We start from the raw sequence: 18831 nt of genomic DNA, 5'->3' as shown, positions 1-18831 counted from the left end.
TGCCTCTAAGCTGCAGTTAACGATAGCTACCTTCAATCATAGGAAATATATGACTTTGCAGACATCAAAGCTCCAAACACATTATCATTTTCCTACTTCATTTGGTCTGCAAGACACATGTGTTCAAATGATTCACCAGAAGACTGTTTCAAGAAGGTGCCTGATAACCTCTCTGAACATTGAAGGCTTGGTATATGGAAACTAAGTTGCACTCATACTGTGGTAAGAAGCCTGACAGGCAACAGTGAGTACACTTTGTAGGAGTTCTGTTTCCAATGTACATGTGTCCCAAGTAGAAATATGACTGTAATGCTTTGGGGTTCATAGTGGTTAATAAAAATGGCCTAACCCTAACCCAGCCTTAACACCAAGTCCTCAATGAACCCCAAGTCAAGGAGATCATACTTGCATCTGGGCTTTGTACATTAAAATATCCAGTATTTTGGCTTGGAATTCGAACGTTATTAGTTTCTGGTTAAATAGATAGAATACTGTATGTATCTTGTGTTTACTGAACTGGGGTGTGACATCAGAAGGCACTTTTGATCTAGAGCAGTATAACAAAATATTTGTCCTCAACCTCTAATTGTAAACTAAGTAAGATGTGTATTTACAATAAATTATAATTGGTCTTCTTAGTTACAGTAAGCTTCATTGTATCCGTGTCATCTCTCTAGCATCCCCTTTGTTAGAGGCTCAACTCTCAGCTAAAAATAGATACAAACCTTCATATGCCATCTACCTGCAGATGAGAGACAACAGGTTCTGCCAGAGCTTTACTAAGTAAATCAAATGGTGTGTTACTGCAGGCAGCAACCGAGGAATCATTGTGCATTCTGCCCTCAATGTTTAATTATCTGGTCATAGTTTTATACACTACACCGTATGAATGTTTAAATGGATTAATCAAAGAATTAGCCACTCAGTTTCTCAAGGAAGCAAGTAAAATGCATAAAGTAATGACTCCTTATGAGACAAACTCGAAATTGTTAGAGGTTAGGTTGGTTGTCAAGGCAACAGTAGGCAGAGCTTAATACCCACAAATCCCTAATTGCAGTGGTTAGCCTAGTTTTGCAATTCACAGTACTGTACTGCATATTATTCTTCATCCTTCCTTCTCTCAAAAGTGCTTTACTTTTTTTTTCAAATACATTCAAGTCAGTACGACTGCTACTAAAGTCAAGTCAATTTTTAAAAGTATCTGAAATAGAAGTGCAAAATGTGAACACTTTGAAAATGTGAACAATGTATATGTAACTATAATATGAAATAAATACAATACAAAAAATATGTACTTAATGTATTCTGGCTGTTTAGGATAATTCATATAAAGTAGATCCTGGTAGTATATGCCTGCCTAGGGTCAGCTCATGTTATTCCCCTGATAAATTAGACACAGAGAAGTTACATAGTATACATTTTCCAAGCATGTTTTTTTAATTTCAGGTTAATCTGGGTTTGACAGGCAAAGCAGTTCACAGTGTGTTGTATAACCAAACAAGACTGATCACTAAGAGGAGCGTTGGTGCCCCCTTGTGACCATAAAAAAAAAATTAAAAATTAAAAACAACCCCACTTTGAAATTGGATAACATGTTTACTCACTGGCTACTGGAAGAACTGTATGCTGTAAGTCAAGTAAGTGACCTGCATCATAATGTATTTTCCACAAACATAACATCGGAGTGACCTCGACAAACGCAGTTTTGAATCATCAACTGCCCCGTGGTCCGCAGATTTGATTTACTGGATGGCTACAAGGTAACATAGGCCCTTTGGTTCTGCTGAACAATACATTTAGCACAGAGCCATGAATCCTGCCCATTGGAGACACCAGACACTGAGAAACAAAAACCAGCCTCCTTGCCTAACAGAATATGCTCAGTTTGGAAACTATTCAGGTCAAGGAGGAATTGAATCCTTGGAATGACAGCCACATGGCAGAATTCAGCACTTCCACTGGGATTCTCAAGCATTCCTGATAGGTGGCGTCCTACAATTCCTCTTGTGTTATTGGACCACAGGCAGCATAATAAATAATGAAGTCTATAGCCACATATTGCTTCACCTACCCTGCAGATTTATGAGCACAGAATAGATGTACAGCTGCTTGTCAGAATTTACTTGTGAAATGTATTCTGAAATAAGTGTCTTGCTGCTATGTAGTGCAAGAGTCACTGACACTATCAAAAAGAGTGTGAAGTTTCTGAGCCTGCAGTGTTGTTTTTGACTGTTTATACGAGAATAGAAACAGTGCTGTGGCATTGCTTATGTTCCTTAGTTTTATCACACAGTCGTGCATAATGGCCACATGCAAACTGACCATGAACGTGATCACTTATTACTACTATTTCATGTGCGAGGCCAGGCTTTGGGTGCCCATAAGCAAAGCAGTGTTGCCGCAGTGACTCTTCACATTTATCCTGCTTAAACTTCAAAAGCAAAATGGCAATTGCATGTAGGCCTGTGGAAGGGTAGCTATTTGGTCAAAGCTGACTAGTGGTGAGAATAGCAGAGCAGGATACAAGAGACTGCAGTTTCAACGTTATTTCTGTTCACTTTTATTATTTACAACAACAACAACAATAATAATAATAACAATAATAAAGAAAACACAAAATAAATGAAGCACCCACGCTAAAGCAACAATATTTCACAACATTAGTTTCAAATGAAATTAATCTAATGCAGCATACCTAGGCAGTATTTTGGCTATGTATTTATATGAACGACAAGTGTAAGGTACAGACGGGTTCTCTAACTCAGTTTTCAATGTACTGGCTATATGGTAGAAAAACTAAGACCAGAGGAATGTAGTATAAAATAAATCAGTATATTTACTGATCAACTGAAACAGTATCAGTTTGCATCACAAGGGCAGCTATCGAGGAGAACGACTAGATTTACACTCAAAATTAAATGCTAGTTAAAGAAAGTTCCTAGTGCCAGCACTAGCACTCGACTTCACAACAGCAGACTAGCGTGATGTGCAAAAATATAGTGTTTAAACATAGCTGTGCACATAAACAAAAATGTACCGATACAAAAATGAAAAGGTTTACCGTACACTGAAACAAAACATGCACGAAGCGAAAGTGAAAACACCGGATGTTTTGGATATTTAGAGGAAGGAACTCAATGCAAATATCCACGTGATTACAAAAAGCAGCAGCTCTGTACGTGTTAGCTGTTTTGTTTAATTTTTGGATGTTGTTTTTTGTTGTTTGTTTTACTTTTTTCTTGTTGCATCAGGGCTGTGGCTTTTGAATGCAAACCTCCTCTGCCTCAATGAAGCCCTCTCTACTGCAGTTTGTTTTACTTGTTGTCAATGTGCTGTCTTATTCATCGGTGTTAAGCATTTCTCTTTCCAGTTTTTATGTCTCTCATCCGGCCGCAAACCTCTCTGTCTATGACGACACAAGTACAGATTCGAACTCAGAAGAGAGTGCCTTTCAGAAGTTTCGGGAAGACTTTAGCCGGAGTTATGAACCTGGCAGTGCTGAGTTTTCCATCAGGTTCAAAACATTTAAGGTACGTGGGCACTACCTGAGCGGTAGAAAAATCTGATCATCACACTTAGACGCCTTGGATAATTGTGTAACTTTATAATTTTGATAAATCAATGCTAAATTAAATAATTATATTAATATTTATTTAGTGATGGGGGGAGGAACAAAAAACAAAAACAACAACAACAACAAAAAAAAAAAAAAACACTAAAACCACAAACTGTACGTAAATAAACTTGTGCTATTTTGAACATTGTTATAGTAACACTGTCGTTCCCAAAATATTGTAGATAACTGCTTGCGAGAAATTATAAATGTTAAATTGTATAACGTAGTGCTTGTAATTAAAATGAGCTGTTGGAGCATTTACTTATATATAACATAATGAATACTAAAATACTTATGTTTTTGCTTTTTCAGAAAAGCATTGGAAGACATGTATATTTGAATTCTTTTTCACGGAGTTCCAGTAATAATTCTGCCAAGTATGGCGTGACTGAGTTTTCTGATTTATCTCCAGATGAATTCAGGGGTGAGTGTAAAGCTCGGTCTACACCTGCAGCTATTTGCTAGTTGCTCGGCGTGACCACAGACTAGCATGGCAACTGCTTGTGATTGATGGGTACAATAGCAGACCCCTTTTGAAAAGAGCCAGTCATGAACAGGTTTTTATAAACGTTTTAATATTTTCGTTATAAAACGTTATAAAAAATTTCTATTTTTGAGTGTGTGATTTAAGTGTGCTGTACCCCACTTACTATCCTAAACTCTCTGCCTGTTTTGTCCCGCTTGCTCTGCTTCTGTGTCTGGTTTACTGGTCCGTGGTAACAGAAGACCTCAGTTGTAAAGCAGTTACAGCCATTTAGGCTTAATTGGCGATAACTAAAGACAAAAGTCTATAGGATTTGGCTAAAAAGCTTAGTGCTAGACACTGAACTTATTGTACACCCTTTGTGAAGTAAAACCAATACTGTAGGCTTGGAAGCAGTTTAATTTACCTTCGCAGTTCATTTCTGTTGTAATGTTTGTGAATGTGTGTTAAATTAACGGCTTTAAGTTGTGCAGCTGTGTTTTTTTAAATTATTTTTATTATTATTGTTTAGAAAGATATCTAGGTGGCAGACACGTGCAGCTTCCGAAATACACCAAGTTGAAGGAAGACACTCTTAACATTCCCCTGGCACCCAAATTTGACTGGAGAGAGAAAAATGTTGTTACTCCTGTACAAAGTCAACAATCAGTAAGTGTCGTGCGCATATCTGTATCTCTTAATTGGCTTAAAGGGTTAAAAGGTTTGATTTAAAACATGCGCAGTGTACTTTTTTTTTACTGATCAGGAAAAGTAAATTGCCAGATCATCAAACTTACTGGAGGAGAGTAGCAGTTTCTTTTTTTTTTTTTTTAAACAATAAAAGATATGCTTATACTGTAGATACCAGCACCACCTAAAATGCGGCTAATTTTTCATTTCTGCTCTTTTATTCTTATAAAAATGTGACCATGTTGTTTGTACCCCCTACATTTTTGAATGCTAATAAGGTAATCTCTTCTAAAATAATGAATAATGTCAAAAACATTCAAATTACAAGTTCTAATGCTTCAGCAAGTGCATTCATTTGTACTGGATTTTTTATTTTTTTTGTTTGTTTTTAGCTTGTGATAAAGCAATGCACTTAAACAATGGTATCCTTAATTTTGTTGGTCGGCACAGCACAAAGTCTACCACTAATGTCATGTTCGCCATTGTGGCAGTGTGCTCCATCCCTGTGTGTATTTTGTGTTATATTTTGCGTGTGGTGTGTTAATGTTGGTGTATAGATATTGCTGCACGGGATATAAATGGGTTGTGTAGCACTAGTGATCAAAAATATATAGTTGTATTTAGGCACAGGGATTGCACTTCGTGTGTATTTAAAGTATTTCATAGTAGGTGAGCACGGGGTTGCACAAATTAGTTCACGTGCTGGGATTCAAGTGGATAATTAATTAGTAATTGAATCCTGGCACAACAGCATATGTAGACGCACATTTTGCTCACTTGGGGTTGTGTGTTCGGTGAATGCAGAACAGAGAAGTAAAAGAAAGTAAATATAACAATTGCTTTTACTCACCATATTTGTTTGTCTATTCGTCCACTGTTTGCTTAGTGTTAGTCCGTTTTGTTTGTCTATTTATTTTGGCCCAAAGTGTCGTGTGCTGTTTTTTTGTTTAAACTGTTTATTTGCAGTAAACGCACTGAGCGCCGCAGCATCTCGGTTTTCACTCCAGTACTGTCTTTGTGTGTACTCCTTTCTGTCCTGACGTCACCCTACAGCCAGCTTGTTCAGTCATTTATAGTGCAAACATGTTTTACTGAATTATCCTTGTTTTTACCCCCCACCCATAGTGTGGTGGCTGCTGGGCGTTCAGTGTTGTTGGGGGTATAGAATCGGTTTATGCAATCCAAGGAAATGCCCTGGAGGAGCTCAGTGTTCAGCAAGTCATTGATTGTTCCTACAAGAACCAGGGGTGCAATGGTGGCTCAACAGTTGGTGCTTTAAGCTGGCTGAATCAGGTGTGTTTGTTTTTTGTCTACGTAAACGTTCAGACTTGCATGCAAAAAAAATCCTCACTGAGACTGTGTACACATTCACATACCCTCTAACTACTCAAGTGCCACACACACACACAATTCAATTAGTGGGAGAACCACATCTAGAAACTAAACTGACAGCTAAATTCAGAACTACATTACAATGAAGATACTTGAACATTACACAAGGGTTAAAAGGTTTGTTTAAAACACATACAGTGTACATTTTACTCAACGGGAAAAGTCACAGATTTACTTTTTAGTGATCCCATATTTTACTCTATGAAGTGATTTATGTGATCTTTTATTTCAGAAAAGTTTTTAACAGTAATTGCAGTACTTGTCCTGTAATTTTTTTGTATTGTTATTTTCAGACACAAGAGAAAATAGTGAAAACATCAGAATACCCGTTTAAGGCATTAACAGGAGTGTGTCATTTCTTTCCCAAATCTGCGTTTGGTGTTTCAATTAAAGGTTATGAAGCATATGACTTCAGGTAACATTCACTTTGTATACTGTTTCCAATATGAAATCATTTATTGGTTAAGTTGAAACCCTCTTTAGGCTAGCAGCACTTTTCACTCTTACCATGGTTTCACAGTTATCACAATGTCATTTGTTTCTCCACTGTAGTAGTAATGTGATTGGACCATACCATTATTGTATACAACTTTACTGATAATATGTTTGTTATCAGCATTTATATGACAAGTGTATGTCTTTCATTAGGATTTCAAATCATGTTATACTTTGATTGATTGACTAATGTGGTTGACATTTCAAAAATTCTTTAAAATACCCATTCACACAGCACAAAATTAATACTGTCATAACCCTTTAACACAGTCATAGGAATCATGTGGGCACAACTTTCAAGCCTGGCAGTCAACAGATTGTTTTCATGGCAATGGTGAATCACCTATAAATTACAGCATTGCACTCTGTCTTTTCTATTTGTGAGTTCACCTCTTCGTCAGCCCGTAAAGTTAACAATTCCTTAACTTATTCTAGACTCCAGTTACTGCCTAGTTCTTGATCAGCCATTGTATTTGTAACACATCGATGACAGAAATACCCAACATGTCCGTTAACCATGGGATGTTGACTTTCAGTCCACACCCACTATAGCGCTTCAGTGCTGGCATAGCCTTTCACACAGGAGTTAAGACAGCTCGGTGCCATCTCTGAACCACCTTGCGAGACAAAATGTGACAGCTCTGTGACGGTATAGGCAATTAAGACAGACCAATATGCTGCATCTGTGCCGGTTCTGAGCCATCTGTGTGAAATTGCATATACTGCCTTCTGGAAACCACCCTTGCTGGTTTGTGACATTGCCTGTTTAACACACCGGGATTCCTGAATATGCAATAATGTGCAAATTATTTAGTTTAAGCAAGCTTTCTCACAAAAGCCCCAAAATGTCAAATGCATTGTCTAGAAATTGCAAACAACTGGGGGCTGGATATTTAATGAACCGCTTTGTTATTTGGTGCACCACTGCATTTGCGGGAAGTCTAACTTATTAAACCTTTGGCCTCTTTGAAACGGGAGCAATATTTACCATAAACCACAGGTTCTCACACTTTTTCAGGATGCTGTGTAATATTTCAAATAGGGGAGGACGTTCCTTTTGGTGATGTATTGACCTTTATTACAGTTACTTGTTAGTACCAGTGCTGTTATTAATTACATAATTTTATTAGTTTGTACCCAAAATCATCACGCCTCGCCAAAGTTAAAAACATGACTTAAAGAACTGTTTATATTGGTGTACCATGTAAAAGTTAAGTCAGCTAATGCATTCTTTTTTTTTTTTAGTGCATTCACTTTCTGTTTCAGTTATCACATCCTGGTGAATTAAAATACCCCTGTTTGAAAACCCTTACTAGGCCAATAGGTGCTTAAACAAAAAAATCGCCAGAATGTGACGACTGAAACAGAAAGGGTCAATTGTAGCACACCGGTGGTTTAGTCCACTTCGAACTGACTCATTTCAGGACTAGAAAATCCCACTGGAACGGAACAAAATTTGTATGGGGGAAAATCAAAAATAAAAATACATAAAGAAATCAGATATATTTTACTGAAAATTTACCATTTGTTCTGTTCTTAATATCTGTATACTCATCACGGCTTATTGTTGTAGGTTAACTGTATTCTAAAGGTGCAAAGCTGAAACAATATATTTTAAAAAAGCACAAAGATGAAAAATAAAAGTTCAAGTTTAAAAAAAAAAAAAAAGTAGCATTAATAGTGCAAGCACAGTGTGATGTGTGAAAGCATTGTCAAGTAGCACAGTTAAGCACAATGTAATGGGTGAAAGCATTGTCAAGTAGCACAGTTAAGCACAATGTAATGGGTGAAAGCATTGTCAAGTAGCACAGTTAAGCACAATGTAACAAGGAGGTATAGTAAGAACAACAATAACAATCATTAAAAAAAAAAAAAAAAAAAACACTGTAAATGCACAGTATTAGCATTCCAAAAACATTTGAAAGTTTAAGAGCATCCTTTAAAATGACCATGGTAAGTCTTATAAGCACCGCAAAGTTGTATCAGAAGTTTAAACAGTTATATATATATATATATATATATATGTGTGTGTGTGTGTGTGTGTGTATATATATATATATATATATATATATATATATATATATATATATATATATATATATATATATATATATATATATATGTATGTATGTCCCGGGATATGTAATACAGACCTAAGGAATGTAAGTATAACCCATATTAAACAGATTTTCAAGCCAATATTGAAAAAAGGGGGACAAATCCAAGCAAGCAGACTAGGGTAGCCTCGACAGCTTTACAGGACTATTTTAATCTAGTTTATGTGGATCATTTTTGTGACCACAAGGGTTAAGTTTGGTACGCTGCAATTAGTACCAAACTTGATCTAGTTTAACTGATGATCCCAATGATCTAATCAACTTTTGGAATGCTGCAGTTGGGATTAGCAGTGGTGCAGCCAAGCAAATGGATCAAACTCGCTTAAACCCCCTGTCTGGTGCAACAAATGGAGTAGATTTGGGATGCTGCAATTGATCCAAAATGATTTACAAAATGATTCTAAACGAGAAGTATAATATTGTGATATCAGACCCGTACCAATGTGTCCTTAATGTCAGAGGTGGCATAGAGCTGGTTAAAAAAAACTGACAATACTGTAAAACCTTAGTATAACAGAAATGTATGAGACGCTAAAAGAATAATTCTACACATGAATGTTAATATCCATTTCTGTTTTCCCCCAAATTGTTCTCTACATGTGAAAATGTTTAGTAATGTAACCATGAAAGCCTCTTTACGAGTTAAAACTGTTTCATTGTAGCTTTTTCTTTTATCAAGTGGCCAAGAAGAGAAAATGATGGAGAAACTTGTGCAATGGGGGCCCCTGGTAGTAACAGTAGATGCAGTGAGTTGGCAGGACTATCTCGGGGGTGTTATACAGCATCACTGCTCCAGTCAGGAGGCTAATCATGCTGTCCTTATTACAGGATTCGACAGAACAGGTAGGCAGTCATATACAGTGTCCGTGAGGATGTTCATGGGTTATATCGAATTTGAACCTATATCTATTTACATCCATTTGTGCCGATATTCCCAATACCCAGACATTCGGCTTTCCTATAACCCTATATTATTTGCCAAATTGGCCAATCAAGTCAGACTTCACAAGTTCGCCATCACATCACCTCAGAATATGACAAAATTATCTGAGGTTGTCAATTAGCCCATAATATTACAATTCCCAACATGTAACCATAGTTTCACAACTGGGGTAGGGTGGTTCTGCATTAAAAGGTCTAGGTAGGACATCACAATATGGACAGGCTGAATTATACAATTTTAACTTGCATAAACAGTGCCCATCTTGCATTTGTTTAAAGGAGAAGTACCATACTGGATAGTGCGGAACTCATGGGGAACATCGTGGGGAAATGAAGGCTATGTGTACATTGAAATTGGAGGAAATATTTGTGGTAAGTCAAATTGCTACTAAAGTGAAAATCACAGGTGTGATCAGCATCTGTACACCAGACAAATATAACTAATTAATGGGTCTTTCTACGATAAGAGTGCCTTTTGCACCTTGTAAAAACATTGAAAAGCAACATAGATTTTTACAATACATTTTTATTAGAAAAAATATACCAAAATACTTTTTTTTTCTGAGCTTAACATTAAGCCATAAATCCCTGTCTAAACTATGTTTTGCATTAACTGTTACGGACAAAGTGATCAAGCTATTTCAATTTTAAGTCAAAGATTCATTTTTAGATGGATACCATGTCCCTAAATGCAATTTTTTAATGGATCTTTCTCTTCCCTTTTGTCAATCAACAAAGTAAGTTATGTTAAAACTAAAAATAAGATACTATGGAGTAAACTGAATTTTGTCTTAAGAGCAAGTTGCGAGATTCCATAAAATAATGTTATATGTCCCCACGTGTTGCTACAACTGTATAGTGTACCGTCATTTTTCTTTTCATTGTTAACAACCTGACAGCTTTTTACACATATAAGTTTTAAAGTCTGTTTCAAAGCTCTTTTCAATATGTCAGTTCCAGTGCTCTTGGGTTTGAGATCAGGGATGTGTCCTCTGATCACTGCCGGAAGAGTGATTAGAAAATTAAAAAAAAAAATCTACCAAGTGCTCTGGCTTTTGTGTTCCCTACGACAAGGGTCGGTATTACTATGTTACCTTTTGTGGGCTTTAATCCTTACACTATCGGCTATAATAATAATAATAATAATAATAATAATTGTTCAGTCAACTCTAAACATGTAACTGAGTTGATGTATATAACAGCTATATATTGCCTTTATGTCCCATGTTATAAACGCAATGGGAGCACATGTTGTGCTTCTGGTAAAGGGCTTCATAGGGTTTCTAAAAGTAATTGTAGATTTTTGGAAACATTTAAGTAGTCTATTTACATCATGTAACATTGCTGACATTCATACCACAAGACAAGATAGCTTTAAAAAATATGTGAAAAAAATGGGTTGGACATGCCTGGAGTGTTTTCCAGTACTATCTTCCTCGATGATAAGGTCGTTCATGTGATTTGTGGGATAATTAATTATTTTGCAGGGGTAGTTCTCCTCAGCAACAGGGTTGACAGTATTAAATATTTTAATTTATGTTAATAAATATCAGTTGTGTAAATGTATAGTTGAGAAACAATGTACTGAGTTGTTTTTTGTTATAATGGTAGCATTTTATACATTTTCGGATTTGGTAAAAAGATGATGAGGGACATTGCTGAAATCTGCATTTTGCTTTAACAATAAGCATGTTTTTCACTTTTAAACAATGTATGGTTTTGTTTTGGTTTTTGTTTTGGATCATGTGAATATAAATACTTGTACGATGGATCCGATTGAGTAAATCACTTATTTTATCCAAAATATGGCCTCAGGATGCAAAAGACACTCTCATGGTATAATGACCCTGATGTAAATAATATTATTTTGATGGATTCAAAACCATGTATGCTGTTTTTCACTGACATGTAATATATATATATATATATATATATATATATATATATATATATATATATATATATATATATAATGTACAGTACTGCATGAATTTATAGTATTAAAACTTGGTCAATTCTGACTGCATTGGTTTGTAGAATGTGTTTTGTAATAAAAACCTTGACATGTCTATGATGTCTGTCATGAGGATTATTCTGAAACGTGAAAGGTTATATAGACACAAATATAAAAGTAGGTGAAAAGTACCATACATCTCAACCAGAGTAAATGTTATTATGTGTGATGCTGAACCTTGTTTTTCCCTCTGTCTTAGGCATTGCTGATTCTGTGTCTGCTGCATTTGTGTGAGTGGACTTCCCTTCAAAACCTTATACAGTTTTACAGTTTCAATATTACCATAAATAAATCTCAGTACAGATAAATCAGTAACTCCTGGATTAAACTAAATACTGACTTCCAAGTGCATCTGTAGTTGAAAAGTTGTGGCACCTGTCTTGCAGATATTGATAATGTGCTTTTAATACAGTTGTTTTGTTTTCCTGGATTAATAAAGTGTATGTCCAAGCTGGTCCTGAATTTAGGGGTCACCGGTACCAGTAAGATGTTTTATTCAATTGCCCATTTAAATTAAGCAAGATACAGTATGTGAAGCAGATTCCTCTCGTTTCATTTACAGTAGAATCTGTTGTATCCAATCCTGTAAGCTACGACACCCTCTATTAACCGATGGGCCTCAGGGATGTGTCATTTACTCATGCTGCTACCAACTGAATGCTACTGATGGAAACTGGTCAGTGCACATTTTATTATGGGTCTCCAACAGTAAATTCAGCTTTTAGCAGGACAAAATGGAATGAATTGCAGAAAAAAAAGATGCTGTTATTTCATGTAAAACAAACTGCCCAGTTTAACCATTTTCAATCAAAAAACAAGCACAAGATTAATACAGTTACTGTACTGTTAAAAAGCTGAAACAAGGTTTAATTTATATATATATATACACACACACACACACACACACACACACACACAGCAGTGCAAAAGTCTTAGTCATGCTGCATTTTTCTACTCTGATGCATTACGAGCATCAACAATTTACTCAAAGCGTACACTAGTGTTTTCTACTATTATAACAACCTTGATGTGCATAAAGAAGGAAAAACATTCAGTAAAATAGCTCGCATTACTTGATTTTCAAGGTGTGGTATCCGAAGCATAATCAACAAGTAGAGAGAACCATAATTTGTAATTGACAAACTCAGGACTGGAAGACCCAAAAAGCTGTCCAACAAGGATGAATAATTCCTGACGATAATATCCTTAAGGAATAGAAAGAAGACAAGTGTTGAATTGACAACAGAACCGCCAGAAGGCACAGGTGTCGTTGTCCATCCATCAACAGTCCAAAGCACCTTTGACAAATTTGCCATAATCCAATTTCTTGTGTTCTTGAAAATAATCTGTGCTAAAATTTTACTGTAGTGCCCCTAAGTAAGTTCCTGTGCTTCCATTGGTTTTAAAAGCAATTAATGCTATACATATATTTTATGTTTAAAAAAAAAATTAATCACTTCATAAAATATGTATTTACTGTGAGAGATGCCCCTTATGAACCTTCTGGTATAAGATACATTATGTGTAGTTTAGGACTATAAATTTCTGGCTGCCCAGACAGTTCTTACACCATGAGAGAAGCATCTCTCATGATAATCATTATAATCAGGGGTTCAGATAACTGGTACACAGGTATGCATGAGCACCAATAAAAAAAAACAAATGCAGACTTCCACATTGTTTTTAACACACAAATGCATACTATCAGCACATGTTTAACAGGAAAGCATTTTTCATATAGGCAGCGAGGGTGATCACGCTTACAAGGTCAGGCATGTTGTCTGGATGTTACCCATACATGCCTAACCTGCTTTTCTATTGAGTTTCAAGGTCTCTGGGATCTGTCAACAGTCTCCGGGTAACTGAGCTTATTCTCGCTGACCATAATTAAATACCAGTCCTCATATTTTATTTAAGGCCGGAGGGTTCCAATTCTATAGAAAGTCAATCTCTCCTAGCGCTATCATTGGCTGCTTCAAGGCTTTATTAAAAAAAATAATAATAATAATAATTGAGAGTGATATGTGGAATCACTCCAGGTTATAATCATAGCATCAATCATTTTCTTTTAACGGGCACTTGAAACAACCAATGATAGGAGCGATCTTGATTTAGCTGACCATTCAGAGAAGAGGGATGTATTTACAGGGAGTGGTGTTGTAACTTGCCGCTTCACTTCCCAAGTGCGGATGAGAGGAAGTGTTGATGTTTGAGAGCCATTACATTTAAACGTGAGTTTAAAAGAGTACGTTTACTTAAGCATTTTACTTAAAATACAATTTTTTTTTTTTCCACTCACTTGTATCCTTCTACAAATACAATTGTGCTGTCAAGTTAACGTGTTCAATAACACTAATGACATGAAGAAATTTTTAGTTTTTTGCTTTTGAACCCCCAGGGCTAGAATGTGGTGGTAGGAGATTGAAATAAACAAAGAATGGGTGATAATTTGATAAAAATTGTAATAACCAGCAGTCCGGACTACTATTTAAACATTAATAAACTATTGTTGTCTCTGACATTACCATTAAGCATTGCTGCATGTGAGCGTGGGTTTTCACATGTCAACATTTTAATGAGCCTCACCCCTTTCTGCCCAGATGCATATTCATATGTGTGAGATGACACTGAAACCTTTGATCCTGAACCCAGCACCCTTGATGGGTGCAACTCATTTTGAAAATTGGTGCAACTCTGTTTTGAAAAATCATTAAATTATTAAATACTGCTCTAATCAAGCCTCAGAGACTCAGAGTGAGTGCGAGACTGAGGCACCGGCTGAGCACAGGGAATGCTCTGTGAGGGGCTCAGAGAAAGACTGAGGAGGGGGGAGGAGAGGGCTCCCAGCGCTGCAGATGGTTCAGCCAAGCTAGCTAACGAAGCTGTGCCCGCCAATTTGGTGAGTCTGTTGCATATAATCCATGGTTGGAACGCTGCATAAATTTCACAGAATGTCTCGTCCACCAAGACAGAAGAGGCGTGCTATATGCCCAGGCACTGGACGCAGAGGAGGTGCTTGCCCTCTGAAGGAAGCTTTGTTTTGCAGGATGTGCAAGCACGGAATGTGCAAGCACGGCATGCTTGTTGTCTCTAAGGCCCTGAGGGTGCTTTCTTTTTCTTCTTTATTTATTTTAATTTTTTTAAACACTGGAGGGCGTTAACCAGTGGAACACTGGGGTATCAAGGCACCGGAGCAGAGAGGGCACTGAAGCACTCGGGTACCAAGGCTGCAGAAGCACTGCCAACCAGTGACAGGTGAGAGGGTTTCTGGGGTTGGCCTTGTATTACCATCAATTTGTACCATCAATTCCAACTTTGCAGATAAGGCAGTCTCCTGAGTAAGGGCAAGGTGTTTCTGTGGGGCCCCGATTGCCAGACGGCCTTCACTGAGTTAAAGGAGGCCTTGACTTGCACCCCGGTGCTCTCCCCACCTGATTCTTGCCGGCAGTTGACCAGTACTGAAGCAGCAGAGTGAACAGGGGAACCCAGCCTTTACTTTTCCACTGAGCGAGGTTGTCCTCAGTCAGGCTAGGGCCCTGACATTTCCCTTTTAGAAGGTTTTATGGATTCCTGGGCTGGGGAATTTCTCCATAGCTGCCAGGCTTGGACTTTCTGGCCTGAGACTTACCAGCCAGGTGAATATTAGTAATTGATTAATAATTGGTGAATATTAGTAATTGATAAATAATTGGTCAATTGTTAATGTCTGCTTGTGTAATTAAATATTTAAGAATTTATTTGAATAATAAAGATTTACTGCTATAGTGGGCAACCACAAACTGGCCATTATCCAAACTTGCTATACTTTAAACAAGAAAGATACGTACAGATATTTATTTCCAAAATAAGGGCATCCATTCATGGTTCTTCTTAGAAAACTTGGCAGCAAGGTCACACTTTCCTTTCCACTCACACTGTTCTAATGGGGTTGTGTCACAAGTGTCCCTCTTACGGGATCCAATCAGACGAACATTTGACAACTCTCCCCACCTTTACCATTAGGGAACACAATGAATGATTAAGTGGAGATAATAAAACCCTTCAGGGGTTTCAGTGAGTGGACTTAAAGCGTATCAGAATTATGTAAATAAATAAAAAATAAACGCGACATCCCCGAATCTTATAAGGTTTCACGAAAAACGTTTCTATAATACAGTAATTCTGTCGTTTATTTGCACCAGCTGTTTTTAAATCATGATAATAAAAGAAAAATAACCTACACCACACCTCTAATTGTTAACTCGTATAAAACCAGCGACGCTCATACACTATAAAATTACTTAAAGTTACACTGATTTGTGTGTTTTAAAAATGCATACACTGTTATGAGGGAGTTACCATAGAAATGCAAGTGTGTTATTATCACTGTATGTTATTTATCCTCTTTGACCACTTATACATCAGAATTGCAGCTGATTTTGCATTTTGAGTTTGAAAGGCATGCTTTAGTCATTCATATAAAATTACACTTCTGATATCAGACTGTAGAAGTCACTGCCAGCCATGCAGATTTACTGAACCCAGCCCAGTAGAAGCTGAGAATTGGATTAAATATTTCCCAGCCTCTTATTGGGTATCCAACAGGTACAAACAATTTACTTAATAGCTACAGTGTTTTTAATTGATTTTTTTTTCTGTCTCTCTCTTGGATCAGCTTAATAAGATCCTCAATCAGCACCAAGCAGCAAAGCACCAGTTCAACCGTGGTATTGTTATTTACATTTATTGTGAATCAGTAGTTAATGTTTGTATGCAAAGGGGACTTGCAAAAAAACCCCCAATAAACTCCTTTAATAATAGGAATTATGTTTCTTGAAAATGAACAGAATTTCCTTTAGTACAAGTGTCCACTAGGTGGCATTGGAGAATTAAACATCTCCCTATTCCTTGTAATCGTTTAAACCTGTGAGCAAATGTTCTATGTTTCTATTTATTCCAAAATAAAAAAAAAAAATAATGTAATATTTACAGTTTGCATTCCTCCTCTCAGCACAAGAAATGTACACTTTAAGTAGAGAGTCAGAGACATGTCAAGGTGAAGGTGCTTTACAATAAAATAAGCACTCAGCAAGCAGCTAGTTTATGATTTGGTATAAAAAGGCTAAAAATAAATGTAGGAACAATGTCTTAAATCTTCTGGCATAAAAGGAGCAATGAAGTAACAGCACACAAGAAAATATCCTTAGCTACTGGTAGGACTGGTAAAGTTTGTTTATGAAGGTATTAGTTGCCACTTGGGAGAATCAGAAGTCAGAGCTGATGTGACAGAGAGTCAGAAAATGTATGGATCACAACGTTTTTTAAAAGTACCAAATCACAAAACTGACAACTAATAAATCTAGTAAATCGTGGATTTCTAGAAGGATGTACTGTAGTGTCTTGTGATGTGTAATTGAAACCAACAGCTAGCAAAATCACATGTTGCTGTCAGAGCATGTTGATGGTTTGACATGGAATGACTCTGTTTAATCATTGTAATGGTGAACCTTTCTGCATTTCATTTGCTGTCCAGGAGGATTCACATGAAAATAAAACATTATTCAAATAGGTGCCCAAAACCCAGTGGGTTGTAAGTTACCACTGGGTAACCTTTGGAATAGTTGTGTTATCAGTCACAGTATAATTGGCTGTACAGTAGTTACAGACATGTCAAATGTACTGAAGTGAATTTCAGAGTTTCCCTGTTTTTCCAGAAATTTACAAAGAAATACTGAAAAATAACCAACATAGAAATGGCTTGGATCAATCCAGCAACTTGACTGAAAAACAATATTTTGTTTATCCTATAGTCTCACTCTCCACGTTAGTCACCCATACTGTACATAGCTGCCACGTGTTACTGTTTACACTAGAACTCACGTGTGGCTCTCTCGGTCCACCATAACAATTAAATAGCTGAAAAAACATGTCAAATGTACTTTTTTCCAACAACAAGCCCCAAAAGCTCTGGACTGCTCTACTCAATATTAAAGTGATTGTAGCTAACAAAATGAATAAATCTTACCTGTCATGCACTTCCATTTACTATTTAGTCAGTTTTAACCGTATTTGCACTTAAAAACATTTGATGTTACACAGGATTGAAAAAAAAAAAAGTTTGCCATCTTCCAGGAAGTCTGTTACAGCTTCACTGCCATTTCTCCTCAGCACCGTCTTCTGGGTCAGTGCATCTTACTAGCTGCAAAGCATGTCTGTCACCAGGGGAAGAAGCTTGAAGGTTAATTTCACCCTCCAGGTTTAATAACTAAGGAAGTGCAAGACGATCTGATAGCAAGGCTTTGCAAGCACAATTTTCTTTAAGTTAGTGTGGTACCAGATGTCAGTTTTGAAAATTAAAATACATGTTTGCAGTTTAAAATGAGTGTCATTTTTTAATCGGTTGCTCCTAGGCACTATCTATTAAACAGATATCAACAGCAATTAGGTCTACATTGTAGGCTTAAATGGCCTCTCCATCATTATGTCTTTCAATTGTATACAATATAAATTTAAAATAGAGTCTGGGATATAGTGGAGATGGTCATATGTGCTATATGTTTTCACACATTTTTCCATATATCTGAAGCTTTTCCAATAGATGAAACTTGGTACAGTATTAGTATTATTTAAGTTAGTGTGCATTTTAGATTCTGTGGATATATCTGTCAATACATTTCCCCATCTGTATATTACACTTTTATTTGTACACGTATCTTGAGGACACAAGCTGTTATTCCAAATACTGTAAATCAGTCATTTAAAAATATTTTACCATGGTACTAACACCTAATTTGTTTCCCTATTGCCATCTGTCTTCAGTCCCTCGTGAATTTTCATCAAACTATGTATTGGCATTTCTTATTCTATACTAATTTGTAATACTAATTGCTCATTTTGAATTTACAGCTCTTGTGGCTGATGCCTGTTACTGATTTACTGTGTAGATTTGATGTAGTAATGCTCTCTGCCAGCAGATGGCTCAAGAACTAAACATTAAAACAAATATATTGTATATTTACCTTTGTACAGCGTTACCCTTGTCAATCATCATCTTCTCCGTCTTCTTCTTTATTATTATTGTTATTATTCCTCAATAATGTATTATTATCAAAAAAATGTTTTT

At 36.5% G+C, this 18831-nt stretch overlaps 1 protein-coding gene across 2 annotated transcripts; it reads left to right on the top strand.

Moving 5' to 3' along the window:
- Positions 1–3156: 3156 nt before the first annotated feature.
- Positions 3157–12183, top strand: ctso (cathepsin O). 2 transcript variants are annotated; one of them, XM_041219639.1, is made up of 8 exons: positions 3157–3530; positions 3929–4040; positions 4612–4748; positions 5895–6062; positions 6455–6576; positions 9453–9616; positions 9995–10087; positions 11929–12183. In XM_041219639.1, the coding sequence occupies exons 1-8, from the start codon at positions 3267–3269 to the stop codon at positions 11961–11963; spliced, it is 1095 nt and encodes a 364-aa protein (XP_041075573.1). In that variant the 5' UTR covers positions 3157–3266; the 3' UTR covers positions 11964–12183. The 2 variants fall into 2 exon arrangements, with proteins under 2 accessions (XP_041075573.1, XP_041075580.1); XM_041219646.1 differs by lacking the exon at positions 5895–6062.
- The last annotated feature ends 6648 nt before the right edge of the window (positions 12184–18831 follow it).

Source organism: Polyodon spathula, chromosome 2, assembly GCF_017654505.1.
Source record: "Polyodon spathula isolate WHYD16114869_AA chromosome 2, ASM1765450v1, whole genome shotgun sequence".
NCBI lineage: Eukaryota > Metazoa > Chordata > Actinopteri > Acipenseriformes > Polyodontidae > Polyodon > Polyodon spathula.
This window is presented reverse-complemented; position numbering and strand designations above follow the sequence as displayed.

Bases quoted from the DNA above. Each gene is read 5' to 3' on its own strand.
- ctso (XM_041219639.1), top strand. From the start codon at position 3,267: ATGCAAACCTCCTCTGCCTCAATGAAGCCCTCTCTACTGCAGTTTGTT. The intron at 6,063-6,454 runs GTGTGTTTGTTT...TGTTATTTTCAG, and splicing joins CTTTAAGCTGGCTGAATCAG to ACACAAGAGAAAATAGTGAA. The intron at 10,088-11,928 runs GTAAGTCAAATT...CCTCTGTCTTAG, and splicing joins AATTGGAGGAAATATTTGTG to GCATTGCTGATTCTGTGTCT.